Raw genomic sequence first — 22,062 nt, 5'->3', positions numbered from 1 at the left:
ACCGTTTTGTTCAGTACAGGAGATGTCCAAGACCCGGCACATGTTGGCTTGGGGTCAGGTGTCACCATTTTTAATATTGCTCACAGCTTGGCTTTTAGAACTTTTAATATGAGTTACTTTTAATATTTTTGCAGGATGAAGTTTTACAAGGGGATGCATTTTTGAATGAAGATTTAAATCAACTAATCAAAAGACATTGCAGTGAAGTCGCTACTCACTTGCCTCTGGATTTCAGCAGATATTCGACCACATCACTGCGGAGGTAGAAGAGTGAAGTGTCCATGGGCTTTCTTGCATATTTGTGTTTGTTTAGATGCACATAGAGACATATTGTTAATTTAGGACATTCTCTTTACATAAGGGAAGCTTCCTAAGAAAATTAACAGAGGTGGAAGAGTTACCCTTTGCATGGCACAGGGTTCTGCCCAGATTCTGAAAATGTCATTAAGAAAGGAGAATTGCGGGGCGCCTGGGTGGCGCAGTCGGTTAAGCGTCCGACTTCAGCCAGGTCACGATCTTGCGGTCCGTGAGTTCGAGCCCCGCGTCGGGCTCTGGGCTGATGGCTCGGAGCCTGGAGCCTGTTTCCGATTCTGTGTCTCCCTCTCTCTCTGCCCCTCCCTCGTTCATGCTCTCTCTCTCTCTGTCCCAAAAATAAATAAACGTTGAAAAAAAATATTAAAAAAAAAAAAAAAAAAGAAAGGAGAATTGAGAGCCCCCTACCCCCATATTTGGAAGTTTCTTAATGATGTTGCCTTTTTAAAACTTAATATACATCTTAAGTTATAGTTAAAAAAAAAATCTTTGAAGTGAACTTAATTGAGTTACAGTTGCTAGATTAAAATGAGGGCTTAGAGTGCAGAAAAATCAAGACCATGAGATTGCTTTATACCATTCAGCTACTCTTTATGACCAAAACTTTTTTTTCCTTTTGATGTTTATTTATTTATTTTGGGAGGGGGAGAGAGAGAGAGAGAGCGTGTGAGCGAGCAGGCGAAGGGCAGAGAGAGAAGGAGAGAGAGAATCCTAAGCAGGCTCCCTGCTGTCAGTGCAGAGCCCAATGTGGGGCTCAATCCCACAGACCCATGAGATCATGACCTGAACCGAAATCAAGAGTTAGACACTCATCTGACTGAATCACCTGGGCGTCCTGACCAAAACGCTTTCTAATGAAGTAAATATATATTTTTTGGAACACTATAGATGAAAATAAGAATTCTATATTTGAATGAGGATATTTTTATAAAGATTTTTGAGAAAAAGAGAAAATAGTTTGAAATTGGACACCAAGTTCATTGGCTCTTGTTGGATGATACACTTCAAGAAGTAATCTAATTCGATCTTTTAAAAAAAGAATGAGAGTGTTCATTATGGCTACTTGCAATGAAAGTTTGAATGTGACTCTAATCTCTTCAGAGTTCTTTGCATTTTCTGATGTGCTCTGGAGGGTGATGGGGGAAGGACTCCTGGGTGGAAAAACCAAGTCTAAGACTTGACTCTGTTTAAGGATAAATGGTGCCTATTGAAGGGCTTTTCTTCTTCTTTTCTTCCTCTTCCACCCTCTCCTCCTCTTCCTACCCTCCACCAGCCCCTCCTCTCCCTTTGTACAGATACGATCCTCTTCTTTATGAATATAATTAAACAATATTTTACCTAAGATACTGTCATATTCTAGGAATGACCTCTGAAATAAGTTTTTATTACAACCAGGTTATAAATATTCTTTACTGTGAATAATTAAATAAAACAGCTGCTTTTTTCTGCTTCCTATTTTTTTTTTTTCCTTAATTTGTTTTGAGAGAGAGAGTGAGAGGGGTGGGGCAGAGAGAGAGGGAGAGAGGGAATCCCAAGCAGGCTCCACACTGTCAGTGCAGAGCCCCGACGTGAGGCTTGGTCTCATGAACCATGAGATCATGACCTGAGCTGAGATCAAGAGTCAGATGCTTAACTGACTGAGCCACCCAGGAGCCACTGTTTGTTTGTTCCTTCCTTCTTTCTTTCTTTCTTTTTCTTTCTTTCTTTTCTTTTCTCTTCTTTTCTTTCTTTCCTTCTTTTTCTTTTTTCTTTTCTTTTTTCTTTTCTTTCTTTTCTTTCTCTCTCTCTCTTTATTTAAGCAATCTCTGTACCCAACATGGGGCTCAAACTCATGGACCTGAGATCAAGAGCCGTATGCTCTACTGACTGAGCCAGCCAGGTACCCTTCTGCTTCCTGTTCTTGTGATGTGAGAATTTAATAAAATGTACAGCATTCCCAATTAAATAGATCTTCTATGTCTTTGAAACTATAGAAGCCAGTTCCTTTGTTCTAGAGCTTAAAGCCCTTTTTTTCCCTCATGAAATAAATGAAAATAGAAATTGCCTTTATTATTCCAGCTTAATGGGGGATATGTGCTCAACAGTGCATGTTATCTTTCAGCGTGCGCACGCGCGTGTGTGTGTGTGTATGTTTATATATATGTATAGCATATTCTTATGTGATTTTAAAAAGTGTTTTTTTGTAGGCTTGATTATTTAATGAAAATGTATAATTTAATATATAAATATTTGCTTTTAAACCACATTTTAGATATAAAACAGAGTCCAGAAATGTTATGAATAGATGTTTGGAAGACCACATGGTCTTTCCCCATCAGAGCACAAATGACCAATGCATGTCACAAATCATTTATTTTCCAAACATATACAAATACATTTATATTTCACTTTGGCAGGAGAAACTAGTTTAGGTGAAAAATCAATTTTGAAGTAGAAATTCATGAACTATTTCACACTTGTATTATGCTTTTAACTTTGTAGTTACACATACAGAGAATCACAGTGGGACCATAAAATTACACATCTAGTATTTGAATACCCTTTATGAATTTGAGAATGAAATCTATTTGTGCATAAACTTTCATGGCCTGTGTTGATGAGTTTCATTTTCAGAACTAAATATCATAGTAACATACACACACACACACACATCCTAAGGCTATAACAAGCTTACAGCCTTAATATATTTTTAACTAGACCAATATCGAGCACCTACTATGTGCTTAGCACTGTGCTAAGCACTTAAAAGTGAAGTGGGATAATAACGAGTGTAAGACACAGCTTCAGTCTTCCATGGTCCTGCATGTTAAGTCAGATCATTCACACAACATGAAAAAAAATGCAACATTACCCAATTCAGTGTCAGAGTGAATTATTTCAAAGTTCAGAGACTTAGGAAAGGTTTCAGAGACCTGCTTGATGGTCTGCTTGAGCATAGTATATTTTGGATCTAAGAGATGTATATGAATGAGTAGCTTGGTAATCATGGAGAGTCAATATTTCAAAAACACTCATTTCAGGTCATCCCATGTCCAAATCCTTAGCCATCAGCCAAAGATTCCTTTCAGGAAGTTGATACTTAGAGATGGCCAAGAACACATAAATTGTTGACAGTGCCCCATATCATGGGTGCTGGACTTGGTGTAAGAGGCAATCTTTGTTTTCTAATAACTTTCCGGAGGGTCCAGGTGTTCACCTCTTGTCACTTTGACGCTCATGTAAGAGAAGCAACTGCGAGGGGTCCGAGGCAGCCGTCTGGAGAGCACGTAGGCTGTGGGCTGCCTCCCACTCTGCCTAGTTGGAGATCCGACACCAGCCAGGAAGATCCTACTCTTCTCTTGGTGTGGCCGAGTTGTGGAGTATCGTGTGGGCAAGTCAATTCAGTTTTTTCCAGGCAGAATGCAATCTCTGTTACTTGTCAGAATTAAGCAAGGCCTATGGTTGTCCAGGCAGAGGAGGACAGATCTGCAGAGGTACTGGATAGGGAGGGAGAGCAGAGGAAGGGGAAGATGTAGTTTGAGGAAGGAGTGGGTGTGTGGCAGCAGGGGGCCCGCTTCATTAAAGAGCCTCCAGTGTTTCCGGAGCCATTGAGATGGGAGACCTTTGTAAGAAAGTAACTTTAATTAAAAACAGGCACTGTAACTCACTTGTAGCTGCAACTATATACCCCCAACTGGAGAATTTATAAATAACTTACTTGCAAAGGATGACATGAAAAGAAGGTTCCCTCAAGAGGGCACTTTCTGCCCAAATAGTATTGTTACTTCCTACAAATTTGCCCTCAAACTTACCCTGGCTTCCTTAACAACCTCATGTAACCTTCTATTATTTTGTAGAACAACCAATTGCAGATGAACAGGTGACCGAGAGGAAGTTAGTCTATTTCTTTCAGCATCACTGATCAAGTTGGATTCTTACCTAATCCTTTCTCATCAGCTCTGTATATTCTGTAAAGCTGGCATCACCATACAGAGTAACACAACTCATGTTCCTCTGCTTTTAGTGAAGCGTCTTCAAATACTTTTCCTCCAAACTTTGTAATAAACCTAACCTGCATAAATAGGTTCTTTTTTTCTTTTTAATGTTTATTATGTTGAGAGAGAGAGAGAGAGCATACGCGCACGAGCAGGGTAGGGGCAGAGAGAGGGAGGCACAGAATCCGAAGCAGGCTCCAGGCTCTGAGCTGTCTGCACAGAGCCTGACCTGGGGCTCGAACCCACAAAGAGAGATACTGCGAGATCATGACCTGAGCCAAAGTTGGCCACTTAACTAACCGAGCCACCCAGGAGCTCCTATTTAGAATCCTTTCTATATCAACTTACTGATAAAAGTTTGCTACCCAGATTTTTAGTAGTATGGAAAGTATGAAGTGTTAATGGGTACAGTCTGGGTGGCCATTTTTGATTCATTCTAAATAGGGTAATTTCTTTCATTTGGTATGCCATCATAACTCTATGGTTCAGATAAACTAAAAAATTTTGTATTTTCGGCAAACACCAGGTTGTTTTGGTTGGTTGTTATAGAATAGATGCTTTACGTTTTGAGCAATGTGTCCTTCCTGAAGTCCCAAAGACTCAAATAGAGGATGTGCTTTCACCTCAAAAGGAACTGAACAATCAAGTAGGGTTCAGTACAGGCAATATATTCACTTGTGAGACGTGGTCTCACTTCAGTCTCAGGAAGTTGCCGATTCTGTTCTGCAGCCACGTGAACTATGTTAAAGATGGGGGGTGAGGTGGGACTGGAGCTTAGAATCAAGGCCAAGTGATAAAACCTAGAGAGACCAGTCATCTCATCTCTGCATGGGTTTTCATTTTGACTCTAGCCAGTTAGGCCAGTAATTCAGTTTGCAATACACGGTATGCCAAACCAGAAGAAAAGATGCCAGATTTATAGAAGCATGATAACGTGTTTCTGGAATGTTTTTTTTTTTTTAATGGGCAGTACTGTGCATTTATTATAGATTATTTGAAAAGAAACCTGTAGCACTGTGCAAACTCCATCAAACTGGAATAGCCTGAATTCTGTCGACAAGCAAGTGGTCACTGCTCTAGCATTAAGGCTTTGAGTATGAACTTCCAATAATGTGAAAGCTGTATGGTGTGATTTTTTTTTTGTTTGTTTTTATTTATTTTGAGAGAGAGAGAGAGAGAGAGTGCGAGCAAGTAGGGGAGGGGCAGAGAGAGGGGAGAGGGAGAGAATCCCAAACAAGCTCTGCACTGTCAGCACGGAGCCTAATGTGGGGCTCGAAGTCACAACCCGTGAGAACATGACCTGAGCCAAAGGCAGATGCTGAACTGACTGAGCCACCCAAGGCGCCCCTGTGTGGTATACTTTTAACACTTCTGATTTTAGAGTATGCAAAGAACTGGGGACTGTGTTATTCATTTTTACAATTGGCACAAAAAGAACTTCTCAAAAGGTTAGGACTTTGTTTTATAATTTGAAGAAAAAATTTTAATATCAGCAGAAAGATAAAATTTGGATTTTGCTTCAGAGGGGCACACATTGCATTTTAAAAGTCATAATTTGCTTCATACTGAGAGTAAAAATCTTTTATACTTACGTTATAGTTTTATGCAGTAAGATTTTAAAGATAATTTACCTTGAGTGGCAATTATGACTTGGATCAATAGCTCTTCAATTAGAAATGAAAATGAAGCTTTTTTTTTGCATGAAATTCTGGCCCATGTCAGGTATTCAGAGCGTACTTTTTTTCTTTTTTTTTTTTTTTTTTAGGAGATTTGTCTTCAAATAGTGAGCTAGAACCACTAATACTTCTAAATCTATAAGCAATATCAAGAAAGCGATGTATAATAAATATACAAGTACAGTGTCAGTACAAACCTTGCAAAATAAATAAATTTGAACACCAACTCAGTCTACTTTTACTTTAAGAAATGTTAAATTTTTTGTTAAGATGTCACAGCTCAGAAGATACTAATTTGTACATCATTCTAAATTCAATTTGTGAAAACCAAAAGTGGAATAATCTGTGAATAATACATAAGCAATAAACTTAAAAAAAACCCAACATCATTCTGTATGTAAAAAGAAATGGTAAAGAAGAGTCCACTATGGTGCACAATAATAGAAACTAAATCAAATTACTTTGTGATGAATCTCACAGGACATATTTACACTCGCAATGCCCTAAAGCTTCCAATTGTCCGCCATGAACTGTATGACTAACCTCGCTTGTTTTCAGACCTCTGTGGCTCTTGTTGCCAGTTTTCTAAGTCAGGTCAGCAAACTGGCCCTGGGCCAGATCTAGCCTGCCGCCAGTGTTTGTATGGCTCTTGAACTAAGAATAGCTTTTACATTTTTAACTGATTGGAAAAAACCCCAAAGAGGATTATTTGTGATGTGAAAATTATGTGAAATTGTGATTTCAGTGTCTGTAAATAGTTTCATTGGAATACAGCCATGCTCATTCACGTATAGATCATCTATGGCTGCTTTTGCACTGTAACAGCCGAGTTGAGTAATTGCTACAGAGACCATATGGCCCATAAAGCCTAAAATGTTTACCTCTGGCCCTTTATGGACAAAGTTTGCTGACCCTTGTCCTAAGTCAGTTATTGCGAGCTTAGCAATGTTTTTTTCCCAACTGCTGACATTTGCAAAGTGGCAATCTCCTGGGCTGCATTGTTGCATTCATCAGGAATTGGTTGGTAGGTAGCCCTTGCCATTTTGCTTGTCCTCAGCATGGACCTCACATCATGTGTCAAGAAGGCTTCGGTTCAGAAATCCTCAATTTCCAGTTTAAGTCTAATGAAAATAAGCAAATTGTATTTGTTTCCACCATGTTCACTCTTGACTTTAACTTCTTACCAAAAGGTCTTCACCTGTAAAGTTGTATACATAGCTTTGTTAGTATATTTAAAATGCAGGAACAGAAACATTTGCAGTGTAGCAAGGGTTTAGTGTTATTCAACCGACAGAAACCCACAGCTTTGGTGGCTGGTTTTGGAGGAGAGACTATTTGCTATAAACTCACAGTGTCATAACATGATGCTCCTGGGTGGTGGAACATGAGCCTATTTCTGTTCCGAACACCACATTCTTTAGAAAGATTTTTGTAATCACAATCAAATAAATTTCAACTTTTTTAAAAGGGGGAAGTCCTTCAACTCTGCATTATTTCAGATATGAGTAAGGTATATAATTGTGGAAATTATTAAGGGGTAACTCTTAAAACTTCAGGGGTGAAAATTTTAGAACAAGTAACATGAAACCTTATGTTCTCAGCAGCAGCAAAAACCCTACGCTTGTCTTCTTGCGAGCACAAAAAGTCTCTTCTCATGAGACCATTTGTAAAGGAGTTTATAACATGAGATACATATTCCCATAGATGCACCCATGGATGTTTTTAAAGAGAAGCTTCCCCAAGTTTAGGTAAAGCTGAGGTCAACTCAATGATTTTGCTTGCTACAGAAAAATATAGTCCAAAGGCATACCTCTAAATCACCCCCACCCCTACTCCTAATAATGCTCATTATAGCAAGCTTATTCTTTTTTTTTTTTTAATTTTTTTTTTCAACGTTTTTTATTTATTTTTGGGACAGAGAGAGACAGAGCATGAACGGGGGAGGGGCAGAGAGAGAGGGAGACACAGAATCGGAAACAGGCTCCAGGCTCTGAGCCATCAGCCCAGAGCCTGACGCGGGGCTCGAACCCACGGACCGTGAGATCGTGACCTGGCTGAAGTCGGACGCTTAACCGACTGCGCCACCCAGGTGCCCCAAGCTTATTCTTTTTAAGTCCGATTTCCAGTGGAGCTATATTCCGACGTACTTCTTGTAATCTTGTGGCACAGTGAGGGCTCCATTGTGCAGAGCATAATTCCACTGTCACCGTGGAGGTTATAATATAAGGGGTGTGTATAGCATCACATCTATGATTTATTTGATGCTAAGTTCTTGACATGGAAAACAATATTTTAGGTTTTAATTACTGTCCTTAGTGTCACGCTCACAGACCCACTACCAAGGTAAAGCCATCTTCTAAACAGCTGTGGAGGCTCAACATTGATGCTTAGTCCTAAAGCTCACTTGGCTTTTGGAGAAGGCACTGTTGTCTTAGTGTCCTGGGGCAAAAAAGAAAGTGAGTCTGGAACTTTTAATGTATGTATGTATGTGTTGATCGATTAACTGTAATCTCTGTGCCTAACGTGGGGCTCAAACTCACGGCCCCAAGATCAAGAGTCGGGTGCTTCACCAACTGTGCCAGCCAGAGGCCCCTGGAACTTTAAAAAAAATTTTTTTTATGAGTGCATGATCAGGGGAGGTGCAGAGAGAGGGAAAGAGAGAATCCCAAGCAGGCTCTGTGTTGTCAATGCAGAGCCTGACGTGGGGCTTGATTTCATGAACCATGAGATCATGACCTGAGCTGAAATCAAGAGTCAGCCGCTTAATCAACTGAGTTGCCCAGGCACCCCACCCCTGGAACTTTTAAAAATTAGGATTCCAGATGTATCTCAACAGAAAATGAGTGTTGAACATTCTCAGTCTGGCATAGGTCAGGGCTTTGCCGTTCTGTGTGTATTCACTATTGTCCGATGCTATTTGATGGGGATTTGCTGCTGTAGTTCTGAGAGTTCCTTCTGATGATCCTTTCCATACAGAACCTAAACAAACCTCAGAATAGCTGGATACGCAGATATTCTGAAGGAGGGTGTTCCCTGTGTTTGGCCCTGGCTGTTTTGGAAGAGCTTTGCACGCGTTGTGTGGGGCACTGGTTATTTTAAGAGCTTCTTAAATGTAGAAATACGGGCTCAGTATATTGAGCCTTCTTTTGTGCTATTATAAATCAAATTAGGTCCCTGTCAAAAGGTATCAATAAAGTCTTTAATTGTGAGCTCCAATTTAATATAAGAAATTCCTAATTGTGATAAAGACAGACGATCAACCTCTACAGTATAAGCAGCAATGCCTTCACTATGCCGTCGGTCTCATTTTACAACTACAGTGACACAGGCAAAAACTGGGCTTTAATCCTTGGGTTCATTAACAAACTAAATGGAAAAAAAATCTGGTTTCCTCAAGTTCTTTTTTTTTTTTTTTTAATTTGGGTTCCATGTACGGTAATTTGTTTTAAGATAGAACTAAGTTTACTCTGTAAATGCCAAGCAGTGGGCGGACAACCAAAGGCTTAATTTACTGCAGTTTCAAGACAGAGGCTGTTATGTTATTTTGCTTTCTTTTTAACCATCGCATCCTGGATGCCAGGTTTTTAATGTTTTAATTGAGGCAGACCAAGGTGAGGTTGTTGAGGCTAAATCAAACCTTAAAACGGACCTGAAACTAGAAATCCAAAAGAATAAGAGCTGAATGACCCACAGAAGTCCTTTGAGAATGTCCAGGACCGTGAGCAATAATTAAGGCAGTTCTATGTCTGATGAAATAAGGCTGATGTAGTAGGTCGGGCAAGTGGGTTGTCCTCTCGGGGCCTTCTTCTAGCCATCTACAAACCCAGCAGTCTAAAGTTATAAATGTTATACATAAATCTGCAGAGGTCTTTTCTTGTTTTTAGGTACCATTCCTATCTGCCTTCAGGGGACATCCTCCTACTGGGCCTTACACAGTAGTTGGTCCCCATTTCAGAATAGTGTGATGATTCAAGTCTACCTGGGTAAAACGTGCCAACCTTGGTTATTGTCGATAGTCCATGGTGTCACTGGAGGACAAGCTGCCCATCGGTTTCTCCTCCTTGTTTTGGACACCTTCTGAGGCCAAGACCTGAGAAGGTGATGCGAGTCCTCGGGGTTGTTTAGTTGACTTGGTGAACTTCTTAAATTCACTTGCAAAAGAAATGCCTTTCCTTTTGTCTTCTCGGGATGCCTGTGGGGAAAAAAAGAACCTTCCATTGGTATGTTAAAGCCGGGATCCTCAGTCACATGACATGCTATCCTAGAACCCTTTCCTCTTCCTCTCCAGTAAGTAGAGCTTTGGGAAGAAGTGCTGAGGGACACCCCTTTCAGGACTGCTTACCCGTGGAGGGGTGGTAGGGACTACCTTTCTTTTCACATAGTGAAAATGAAGCCAAATGATTTTCTCCCAACTATATCCCTTGGCTCAGGAACTTTCTTCAAGATTTCACGAACTCCCAAATTTGATTACCGTGGAGCTGTGAATAGCAAATACTTTGTGAAGAGAGCAAAAGAACTTTGAACTTTACCTGCACCTGCTCCTTTAGCTTAAGGATGAATTTTCCTGCCCCTTTCCACTTGCTTTGGGCTTGAAACACACACTCCTGATCCAAAAGGACCCGCTGGGAGGACTTTGGGGTGGAAGACTTCTTGGTCGTGTCTTTTACCACCTCTTCCAAAAGCACATAGTCACTTGGGTTGGGGTTGCTCAGGATGCTGTAGGAATACTTTGCTTTGCACAAGGTCTGAAAGATAAATTACAGTCAACTGAGGGGCGCCTGGGTGGCTCAGCTGGTTAAGGGTCTGACTTCAGCTCAGGTCATGATCTTATGGTCCGTGAGTTCGAGCCCCGCGTCGGGCTCTGTGCTGACAGCTCAGAGCCTGGAGCCTGCTTCGGGTTCTGTGTCTCCCTCTCACTCTGCCCTTCCCCTGCTCACACTCTGTCTCTCTCTCTCAAAAATAAATAAACATTAAAAAAAAATTACAGTCAACTGAATACACAGTATCTCCAACACTTGCATTCATTCTGAATGAGACTTGAAGGTGGGGAAAATGTCACAGACGTTTAGAGAAGGAAGGGATCTTTCAGATGGCCTCATATCATTCGTCATTTTACATCTGTGTACTTATAGCTTGTAACGTGCTTTCTTGCATTACCTGATAAAGCTTCACAACAGACCATGATTTAGGTATTACCCCATTTTCAGACAAGGAAGCTTAAATGTATGAAGGTTAAGCAGATTCCAAAGGATGCACAACTAATAAGTGCTAGAATAAGAACTTTCACTGGATTTTCTACATGCACCAAAGCTCACAGACATGAAGGTCACACAGACCATGAGAGACAGAATCTTGACCTTCAGGAGCCTTTCTGTCCCACCAGGCTGCTTCTTCATCTCAGTGTCTTGGATGTTGAAGGCATTTTAGTTATTTACCTGGCCTCACTTCTCATTTAGTGCGAGATCATCTTTCGCTTACATGTTTATTTAGTCATCAAATGTTTAGTGAGGGCTTCCTGTGTCCCAGATACAGTACTATTCTTTGGAGAGAAAGATGAACAAAAAAACCCCCATGTGTCTGGGCTTTCTTGGAGTTCAAACTCTATTGAGGAGGCAAATATTAACCACATAATCATGCAACAATAGCAAATAACACTATAGTGTTTGCCATGTGCTGAGCATTATACACATTACCGATACTTACTGACTTCACTGTCACAACAACTCTGGGTGGAAAGCACTATTATACTATCTCCACGTTATCTATGTAGTAGCTTAGCACATGGTAAACAGTGTGCTGGAGCCAACTGGAACGGGCCAGTGAAATCAGACATGGTGGGAGCATCCACACAACAGAAACTGGCAAACACAAAAAATCAGTTGGAGCTTTTTTGTTTTTCCTTAAGAGAGCCAGTTTACCAGCACACTACTGTAGCTGAGGCACTAGGAACTAGAGCTGGGGTCAATTGCACTACCGGATATTTATCCAAAGGATACCAGAGTGCTGTTTCACAGGGGCACATGCACCCCAATGTGTAGAGCAGCACTATCAACAATAGCGAAAATATAGAAAGAGCCCAAATGTCCATTGATGAATGAATAGATAAAGAAGATGGGGTGTGTGTGTGTGTGTGTGTACACACACACACACACACACACACACACACACACACACACTGGAATATTACCTGGCAATCAAAAAGAATGAAATCTTGCCATTTGCAACAACATGGATGGAACTAGAGGATATTATGCTCAGCGAAATTAGAGAAAGACAAATATATGACTTCACTCATATGAGGACTTCAAGAGACAAAACAGATGAACATAAGGGAAGGGAAGCAAAAATCATAAAAACAAGGAGGGAGACAAAACATAAGAGACTCGTAAATATGGAGAACAAACCAAGGGTTACTGGAAGGGTTGTGGGTGGGGGAATGGGCTAATTGGGCAAGAGGCATTAAGGAGAACACTTGTTGGGATAAGCACTGGGTGTTACATGTAAGTGATGAGTCACTAAATTCTCCTGAAATCATTACTGCGCTATATGTTAACTAATTTGGATGTAAATTTTAAAAATTAATAAGTTTAAAAAATTTTTTAAAAAGTAGAGCTGGGGTTTGAACCTGGAGTACTTTGATCGAGAGTCTTCTGTGCTGTTAACCATTATGCTACACCACTTCTCAAATGGGTGTTTAATAAACACAAACCATTACAAAGCTTGAAGGAAGGGAGTATAGTTCTCTGAAACCATGTGCACCAAGAAGTATGACTTAGAGGAGGGAAAGGGCCAGAGAAGGCCTCCAGCATGTCTTCTGTAGGATCTTTGAGAGACAGTCTTTAGGATTGGCTTAGGCATGTCTGGGGCAATAAAATTACTACTCTGTGGAGTTCCTACCTCAATCTGTTATCAACACTTCACAGAGAGCCAGACTCATGGTAGATACTAGGTGAGTTGTCTGCTGAAGGAATGAACTAGTATTTTCCAACTGTAGGAGGCACACTCTCCCTCTTCAGATCCCCATTGTTCTAGAACTTCACTCATAAAATGAGCTGACATCAGATTTGTCCTAGTGATTTACACTGAGGAGCTGACTGAGGCAAACAAGGGAGAGGGTTTCACCTGCTGAATGACGTCCTGTGCGGTGCTGACACGGGGTGCTTTGATGACCGTTCGAGGTTGCTCTGGAGAAACATCGTGCACTTGAACAAAGAAACTCTCCTCCTCTGAGCTCAAGGTCACCTCTTTGTCATCTTGAACAATGCTTTTCTCTTCTAGGTTCTGTGTTTAAAGAGATGAAAAGTGTGAGTAAATGGTAAGATGATGTAGAGTAAAAAAGAAAAACCTAGCAAAAATGTGAGCTATATCTTGGCAATGTGGAAACTATATCTTAGCTTTATATTTCATACACTAGTTAATATTTCATAAACTATTCTAAAGGGTATACGTATCTTCTGAGAGAAAGAAAGTAATGTGGGTATTTTTGCTGATATTGACAGACTAATAAGGACCTGGCTCAAAATAAGCCAATAGATCTGCTCCTACTGCCAGTGGATTTTGAGTCCCAGTCAACTGTAGACAAATTTGGAAGAGGACAATACACCATTTTGCCAAATATTAAAAGTCAAATAAGAACACAGTAAATTACATTTAGGAGAAAGCCCGTTCATGCCCTACATGCTGGAGATCTGAACAATGAAATGTGCAAACTGGCATTCAGCCAGGCTGGAAGAACAGGAACTACAGCGGAAAGGCGGAACCAATGGCTGGAGGTAGGTCACACTGAAACGAATGTTGACAAAATTCTCAGTAGTTATGAGAATTGGTCATCAGGTTAATTGGCTTTTAGCAAATTTTACACATGGAGTTATATATATAAAATATATATTTAGATATATCTATAGGCATATGTATCATTAAAAATTTTCAAACAGTATAGAAATAGATCAATAAAAAGCCAAGCTTTCCCCATTATCAACTTTTTCCCTTCTGTGTCTCATCTCATTCCCTACAAAAAAACCACTGTTGTTAGGTTATGTATGCTTCTAAACATCTGCTATGAATGTACACGTATATTTTTGTATATGTGAATACATATATACTATGAAACCCTGGAATTACGTGAATTTAGATATAATATGATTGTCAGATGGCTCCCCCGCCCCCTTTTTTTTAGCCCTATTCTCAAATGAAGGGTAGCTTACAGTTATCTTCTGCAAGGGGGAGGTCTGAAGGGGAAGAGGCAACCTCATCTCAGGAAGAGAGCATTTAGCAGGAGAGTCCTTCGATTCCAGCATTCTCCTAGCCTGATCTCAGGTCAAGCCACTGAAATGACTGAAATGGTCCTAACTAATCCAAGAAAAATCCAAGAATCGTTGTCACTAACTATCCTGGAGGTTCCAACCAGCCAGCCATAGGATCCAGAATTGTCCCCTTTGATACTGAGGCAGAATGGATAACTGCCACCAGGTGGTGCCAAACTGCAACCAGGACCAGAAAGGACTTGGGTTGCAGGAGCTTCTGGCCCCACAGGCTCACCCCAGTCATATCATTAATCATACAATCATGGTCCCTAAAATTTTCATGACTGATGTTTTTGGACCCCATCCGTTATATTAGGGGTGTTGGGAGGGGAGAGTTACTGTCCATTTTTATTACATAAACTGAGATTGTACTCCATATAATGTTCTGCAACTTGTTTTTTCCTCCCCACTTGAAAGATTGTGGTGTTCATTTCATGTCAATTATTAGAGATTTAGCTGTGTAATATGTCATTGTGTTGACCATGATATATTTAACCAGTCTGAGAGTGGGGTTGGGTGGTAATTCATCTGACATAATTTATAATCCGTATCTTGAAAACCAGGAAGCAAGCAAATATGAAAACAAAAAAGTTCTAATGGACACATAAAATATCTCAATAACTATGCAATAAACATTACTTTTAAGAGACCTCCTCAGAGCCTCTCTCAGAACTTATTTATTTTTAGGGAGTTTTCTGCCCCATTAGAAGGCACAGGTTATGACCAGAACAACAGTCCTCACTTACAGTTCTTTACAGCTTACTAAGCATTTTTCTACATATTGTCTCTATGTTTGGCATGAGGCTCATGTTAATCTTTTTCAATCACAGATTTACAAATTAGGGCACAGAGGTTTACAGAAGTTAAATGAGCTGTCCAAGGTCATTTAATTTGTGGCAGAGCCAGGTCTGTCTGATTTCAAATCCAGCAGGTGTCATAGGAAGGCATATTGACCACAGGAAGATGTGATCCTGACAGCTTGAGAACCTAGAAGACAAGAAAACTATAAAAGGCAGGCAAGGAGGAGAGATCAGAGGTCATGGATAACAGTTTGGGGACTCTGAATATATGGGAAAATTGCTTATTTATCTTACTAGTTCCACAGAATGAAATAAATGAAAATACATATAGCCCAGATCTATCAACTATACTAGTGTCTGCTTGCATTCAATAATCGCTGAATTCATTTATTTAGTCAGTAAATATGTGTGTGCCACGATGTACCAGGTCACCCGAGACACATTAAATGTGATTTGTTATCTTTGGAGATACATGTCAGTCATTTCAAAAATCTCTTCTCCACCAAGGCACAGACAGGAGAGTTTGTTGTATTCTCCCCATCAGAACATGTTTGTTAGCCTTCCCTTCTAACTCATTCCCCTTATTGTTCATAATGCTTCTCGCCCACTAGCCCTTGTTAAGTATTTATTCCTGAGGTCTCTATAGCCTGTTTTCATATACACCTTAAGTTGCATATGGGCATTCTTAACCTCCCCAGCCCTTCTAACTATAAGACACTCAAGAGCCTGCCCACGTTCCCTCTTGCTCACTGCCTCCCACTGCCCCCACAGTGCTGGGTGCCATGGTCCAGGAAGGCTGACTCATCACCAGCCTTGGCAGCACAGGATGGGGCAAGGACACTGACCTTTGAAGCCACAGACCTGAGTTCTTTCTACTTCTCACTTTGTCACGATTTAACCTCTGTGAACCTCAATTTCCTATGTGCGAAATGGTTTCCATTACCTCATGAGATCATTCAAAAAGTAGTGAGTGAGAACTTTGAACACGGTAAATCATTATGCAAATATATGGTTTGAAAATTCGCTTGCTGACCTTATCACTTAGAGGACATTTTTTTACATGTAGCTAAAGAATGAGGCAAGTCAACGAGAAAAAATACAGAAAAATTTAGAGAGAAACTGAAGAAGGCTTCAAAAGTCCAGCTAAGGCCTCTGATATTTTCTCATAAAGCTATTATCATCAGAACTGCTCATTACCTGCCTTTGCAATGTGTATGTCTTATAGGGAGAGGAGGTTGGGGAGACGATTACATTTTTTTGCTTAACTGGAGTGTCCTTTTATGGTCTAAGGCAAGGTTAGGGAGAAAGGCAGTGGCTGTGGTTCCCAGAGCAGATGTTGGAGGTCTGTGGAGTACGATGCAGGTCATGTTCACAGTTCGGTGCAGAGTGAAAAAGTGGCACATGACGCTGAAAACTGGCTCTTTATCATCTCCACTGTGTCCCAACATCATGGATCACCAATGGGCATTTTACCAACCAAGCTCTATTACATGTCCCAAAGGAGAAGATAGATAGTGTGCCCAGAACAGGGCTTGGCATGTATTAGGTGCTCAATAAATATTTGTTTAATCTAATTGTTGAATTGACTCCACTCCCTCATTATTGACATATCATGAGGCCTGAACATCTATGGTGGAGCAGTGACTGTATGTCATTTAAAAAAATGGCGGTAAGTTAGTGGGCTCTTAGCAGTTTATTAAAAAAAAAAAAAAAATCAGTACTCCATCCACAAACTTGAAAAGGAACTAATCAATGTAGAGCTGACAGGAAGTCGCTATATTATTTTCCTTCATGCGAATGATCACAGGAATGTTAGTGAACATAACGTAAATTCTTACTAACTCTGATCAAGGCTGAGAGAATACTTTGCTTTGTGTGAAGTTTCAGAATATTTTCAAAGAACTACTGTTCTACCTAAAAACACAGAACTTTTTATCAGCTAAAACTTTAACAGGCACGAACAAGAAGGCAACCAATTCCCAAATGTAAAATACCAATGGGACTAGCATGACACGGTCCAGTGACCTTTATGACAATGCCTTTTCGCATATAAATCAAAGCCTGGACCCACAGTTGATGACAAGCATGAGGAATCCTTTGAATTCTTGCTCCCTTTCTTTTACAAGAGATGGTTTTTAGACTGAATTTCTGTAACTTAGAGATAACATTCTGAATAAGTGCAGAAGAATAAAATCATTTCTCCCCATTTACTTAAGAAGAATAACATAAATCAGGTTGCAATGATAAATTCTGAATCGAGGGAGGTGGCCAGTGGTGAGGTGGTTAATCACACCCTGAGTTGTTACGGTGTGAGACACACTTACTTCCTGCTGGGTTTTTAAGACAATCCTGCCAACATATCCTTCCTCTGGAAACCAGCTGCTTAAAATCTGCATAATCTCTTCCTCTGGACCAATGACTCTCTGGAACGGTTGTTTCCTGCATTCATTCTTTTCTTTAGATATAAAATATTTTTCTTCCATCAAAAAATAGTCTGTGATGATAGGTTTGGTGTCTTGTTCAGTGGTCAGAATCTAAAGAAAAAGCAAAGGCAAAACTTTAATTCAAAATAAGCCAGTTTTGTACAGAGAACAAACTGATGGTTAGCAGAGGGGAGGTGGGTGGGTGGGTGAAATAGGAACTAGGGATTAAAGACTATACTTATCCTGATGAGCACTGAGTCCTGTATAGAAACCTGAAACTAATATAACACTGTATGTTAACTATACTTGAATAAAACACACACACACACACACACACACACACAAAAGAAACCTATTCTCACGGTGTTTACATAGGTCTGATGTGTAATTTATAAGTGAAACTTACTCTGCAGTGTTGAATAATTCTTTTTGGAAGACCTAAGAACTCTCTTATGTCCAAGAAGGATTGTTTATGTTCATTCTGGGCAACGACACAATTTATTCATAATCCCCAGACAGCATAACTATTTTTCCCACAGCTGGAATGAGAGCTTCTACTGAATTACAGACTTTACGCTTCTCAATCCATGAATTTAGCTCTCTGTAATCTTGTAACACAGGACCAATGGCAAAGAACCTAGCATAGCTTTTACCAGCACCGTGTCTTTTTCTCATGTTAGAAATACTTGTCTTCTAATCTCATCTGATCTAAGTTCCTGGGAATTCTCCTTTCAATTAAGTCCTGACACTGTGCCTACAAGCTTGTTTTTCTTTGTTGGTTACTTACCCAGGCGGTCAGAGTGGCTGGGACAAGGCTCTGGAGCCAGACAGACCTGGGTCTGAGGTCTGCCTTTAATACTTATTGGCTGTGAGGTGTTGGACAAGATATTTAACCCCTTAGAGACTCAGTTTCCCCGTCCATAAAATGGGAACAGTTAAGAGTAACAACCTCCTCATTTCGTTTCATGATTGAGGCACTGGTTAGAAAACATAACACTGGCACATACGAGAACTCAATAAACGCCAGTTACCATCACACTCCTATAAGTTAATGACCGCCCATTCCACTCCAAGTGGGGACAGAGAAGGTTGCCACCATCTGGTCTGGATTAGGCAAGCACCCTTCTCCTCGCCCCCGCCAGTGATGCAACTCCTAGAGTCCATACTTGGCACTACTTCATCTGGCCTGCAGGAAAAGTGGAATGAACCAAGGACAGTGAGGACAGAAGATTCTCAGGAAGATGCAGCTCCCTTCACCCCAGCACTTGGTTTGTAGTCAGTGTTGCAAGGATATTAGGTCACTGTGTCAATCCGAGGTGGGGCTTCCAGTGTGAAGAGAAAAGACGTTACACATGGGGCTGTCTGTCCATTTGAGGAGCTGCCCCCTCCGGATGCTGCTTGGTTTCTAGCTTTCTCATTCTCACACGTCCTCCCCGGGAGGGGGGTGTCCCTGCCTACAGAAAGCCACAGGGATCTCTGGGGGCGATCCCGAGCAGAAGCGGCACCACATGAGGGGACTTAGGCCAGTGATGCTGCTGCAGGTTTTGGGGTAACAGGCTCTCATCCTCCTGGGTCAGGCCCTGCAGGCCTCTTTGCACTACCAGAGGGGTAGGACCTCAAGGGTTAAGATCAAGTGCCAGGGGAAGGGGGACAATGGGGCTGCCCAACATGCAGATAAAGGCCTAAGGCTAGAGGGGCTGAAGCAATGTCTTCTTGGCCGCCGTCCATCCTGATGCTCTAAAAACTTGATCTAACTCCTAGGACGACAAACTTCATTCAGCTTGTGTGCAAATTCTGACTGATTAGTAAGCTCCACATTAAGAAGAAAGATGGGGCCCGGGTCTAGCCTTAGAGGGAAAGAATACACGATTGGAAAGCCACTCATTTTGGTCCTTATCCATCTTGAGCCTAGTGTTTTCTTATGTGTTTGAAGACTTGTTAAAAATTCTTTTCTAGGGGCGCCTGGGTGGCTCAGTCGGTTAAGTGACTGACATTGGCTCAGGTCATGATCTCATGGTTTATGAGTTTGAGCCCTGCATCAAGCTCTGTGCTGGCAGCTCAGAGCCTGGAGCCTGATTTGGATTCTGTGTCTTCCTCTCTCTCTGACCCTCCCCTGCTCATGCTCTGTCTCTCTCCGTAGGTTAGCTTATCTAATGGTACCATGACCTCCCAAATCATTCTTATGGTGGATCTCAGTGTTGAATTACACAAATAATCAAAAGGCAGATCATCAACATGGACTTTTGTGTGTGTGTGTATGCTTACACCTGCATTTACACACACACACACACACACACACACACACCCCTCCATACATATTAGATGATGGATTCTCCCAACCATGGCCTCAGTGGACTTACTTGTTGGAGAAGCTGCTTTGCTTTCGTGCCTCCACTTATGGAGAAAACAGTAAAGGGCTCTGGACCTGGGACCCCATGCACCGTGACTCTGTGAGCCTGCAAACATTTTCTTTCTTCTGAATTAAACATCTGTCAAGGAAGACCACATGGTTTCTCATTCATTCTCATTCTCATTCTCATGTTATTTCTAGGCTATATTCAGTACACAAGTACTAGTTCTTAGAAGTCTGTAGAGGGACATGTAAATGCAAAAGAAGACCATTCTTTTACAACCTGATACTTCTGTTTGTCGCTGAAGAGGCGATGGTGCATCTTCCTTAACAGTCTAGTGAGGATATTAGCAGCATACCACCAAAATACTAATTTATTTATTTAAAATTTATTTATTTAAAATAAATGGAAAGTGACTCTTTCCCTCATAATTAGGAGACTGGTATTATCTGAAGTGTATGTTAGTCCTTACTTATGAACTGACCTTCAACAGTGTCTATTGAGTTCCCTCTCTTCTCAGGGCCTTGGGTTAGAATTTTGGTTGGTAAGATGATAGACTATTCCAGGCTTAGAGCACTCTCTGCCCAGGCACACAGATAAGTATAATATGAAAAGTATTTCTGTTTTAGGAAGAGCTGGGGAGGTGTGTAACTCACAACTTTTGAGCATTTTGTATATTAAGATATATTCATTCACTCAAAATACAAAATTTATTTATGGAGACTTGATAGTGAATCGGACACTATGTCTGGCCCTGGGACATTATCCTAGAAAGAGGACCTTATCCCTGCCCTCAAGGGCACCCAGTGGAATGAATCAGAAAAGAAAATGGACAACTGTCAGCAGTATGCTAAGTTCCTTGGGAACCCAGAGGAGGGGGCAGATCCCAGGTTTGGAGGAAAGCAGAGAGCACCTCCTGAAAATGGTATCATCTGAACTAAATCTTGAAGGTACAGTGTGACTTAGAAGATGGAGGGTGGGACAAGAACACCCCAAATATTGATGCAGCCTGTGTGCAAAGGCGTGGAGGTGGCCTGAAGCAGGGGATTCTGGGAGCCTCCACAAGCTCCGTGACTGGGGTGTGGAGGGGTTTGCTGGAGAAGCCAGCAGGTGCACAATCATGCAGGCCTCTTCCTAACTGGCCGGAAGAGCTACACTGAGAGCGGAATAGTGACCCGAGGCCCTAAGTGTTTCATTGAACTTGTACTTTATTTTTATTTGGGGAAGGAGTTGGCTGTTTTATTTTGCTTGCACACTGTGTTTCTATTATTTAATGCATTTTATTGAGACATGATTTGTATACCATAAAACGCACATTTCAATTATATGGTTTAGCCTGCACTGTATTTTTTGGAAGCTGAAATCACTGCCAACAGTTATGCAAGTCCAGATGTCCTGACTCTCTTGGAAACCAGAAGATCAGGCCACACTGCATGGCAACCAGCAGCTGGGGCTGACAGCAGGGTAGTGGCTGCCCCTTTAAATGACTCATAAGCTCACTGTTTTCCCAGAGTCTCTGCCCAGTCCATGTATAAATTTTACTCTGAAAGCAGTGGAGAACCAAGGAAGGGTTTCTAACACAGGAGTGACATGATCAGATTTAGGTTTTAGTTAGATGTGGCTAAGCAGACAGAGGGGTTCAAGCTCAGAGGGAGAGGCCAGTTAGAAACTCACTGCCATGAGCCAGGTGCGAATGGATGAGGGTCAAAGCAGTAGTGATGGACAGAGATGAATGGATTTGAAAACCACTAAGGAGATAGACTTATCAAGTCTTAAATGGGGCTGTGAGAGGGAGGGAGAAGTCCACGATGATCTTCTGTTATTGGCTTGAGCAATGGAGGGTGATGACTTCAGTGGTCAAAGAACACATACGTGTTGCTGCTGCCTGGGACCCAGGGATGGCCTGGTGTGGTACAATAAAAAATAAATATTTGGTCTTTGTTCACAGTCGCTGGCACGCATCTCCCTTGGAACCTCTGCAGCGATGAGTGTTCCCTGCATGTTATGAGATGGCCGATGGCTGGAGGCCCCTAGACAGCTTCAGGATGGGAGGTGCTCACTGGAAAGACCGAGGTGGGATCAGATGGTGGGAACTTTCAGCACCACCTGGGGCTTCCAGGGAGGGGGACGTTACCGAGAGTTGAGTCACTCACCAATGGGCTATGACATACTCAATCATGCCTTTTCAATAAAGCTCCATTAAAACCACTAAAAGGTGGGGTT

General features: G+C 41.3%; 2 protein-coding genes across 12 annotated transcripts in view; one reads left to right on the top strand and one right to left on the bottom strand.

Moving 5' to 3' along the window:
* NOC3L (NOC3 like DNA replication regulator) overlaps positions 1–560 on the top strand; it is a 29,849-nt gene extending 29,289 nt beyond the window's left edge. The window contains exon 21 of the mRNA XM_047824508.1: positions 135–560. Within this exon, the coding sequence (XP_047680464.1) occupies positions 135–266 (132 nt within the window). The 3' untranslated portion in view covers positions 267–560. The remainder of the gene's footprint in view (positions 1–134) is intronic.
* Positions 1–22,062, bottom strand: part of PLCE1 (phospholipase C epsilon 1) — a 335,693-nt gene that overhangs the window by 2,346 nt on the left and 311,285 nt on the right. The window contains exons 28-34 of one of the 11 annotated variants that reach the window (XM_047824500.1): positions 19,849–19,977; positions 17,390–17,599; positions 13,085–13,243; positions 10,492–10,707; positions 9,942–10,154; positions 7,147–7,160; positions 2,648–3,913 (exon numbers count right to left, since the gene is read on the bottom strand). In XM_047824500.1, coding sequence (XP_047680456.1) covers positions 9,966–10,154; positions 10,492–10,707; positions 13,085–13,243; positions 17,390–17,599; positions 19,849–19,977 — 903 coding nt within the window. In that variant the 3' untranslated portion in view covers positions 2,648–3,913; positions 7,147–7,160; positions 9,942–9,965. The other 10 variants (XM_047824498.1, XM_047824497.1, XM_047824501.1 and 7 more) reach the window with 10 other exon arrangements.

Source organism: Prionailurus viverrinus, chromosome D2 (genome assembly GCF_022837055.1).
Source record: "Prionailurus viverrinus isolate Anna chromosome D2, UM_Priviv_1.0, whole genome shotgun sequence".
Classification (NCBI taxonomy): Eukaryota; Metazoa; Chordata; class Mammalia; order Carnivora; family Felidae; genus Prionailurus; species Prionailurus viverrinus.
The sequence above is the reverse complement of the archived record's forward strand: the minus strand, read 5'-3'. Positions and strand labels throughout refer to the sequence as shown.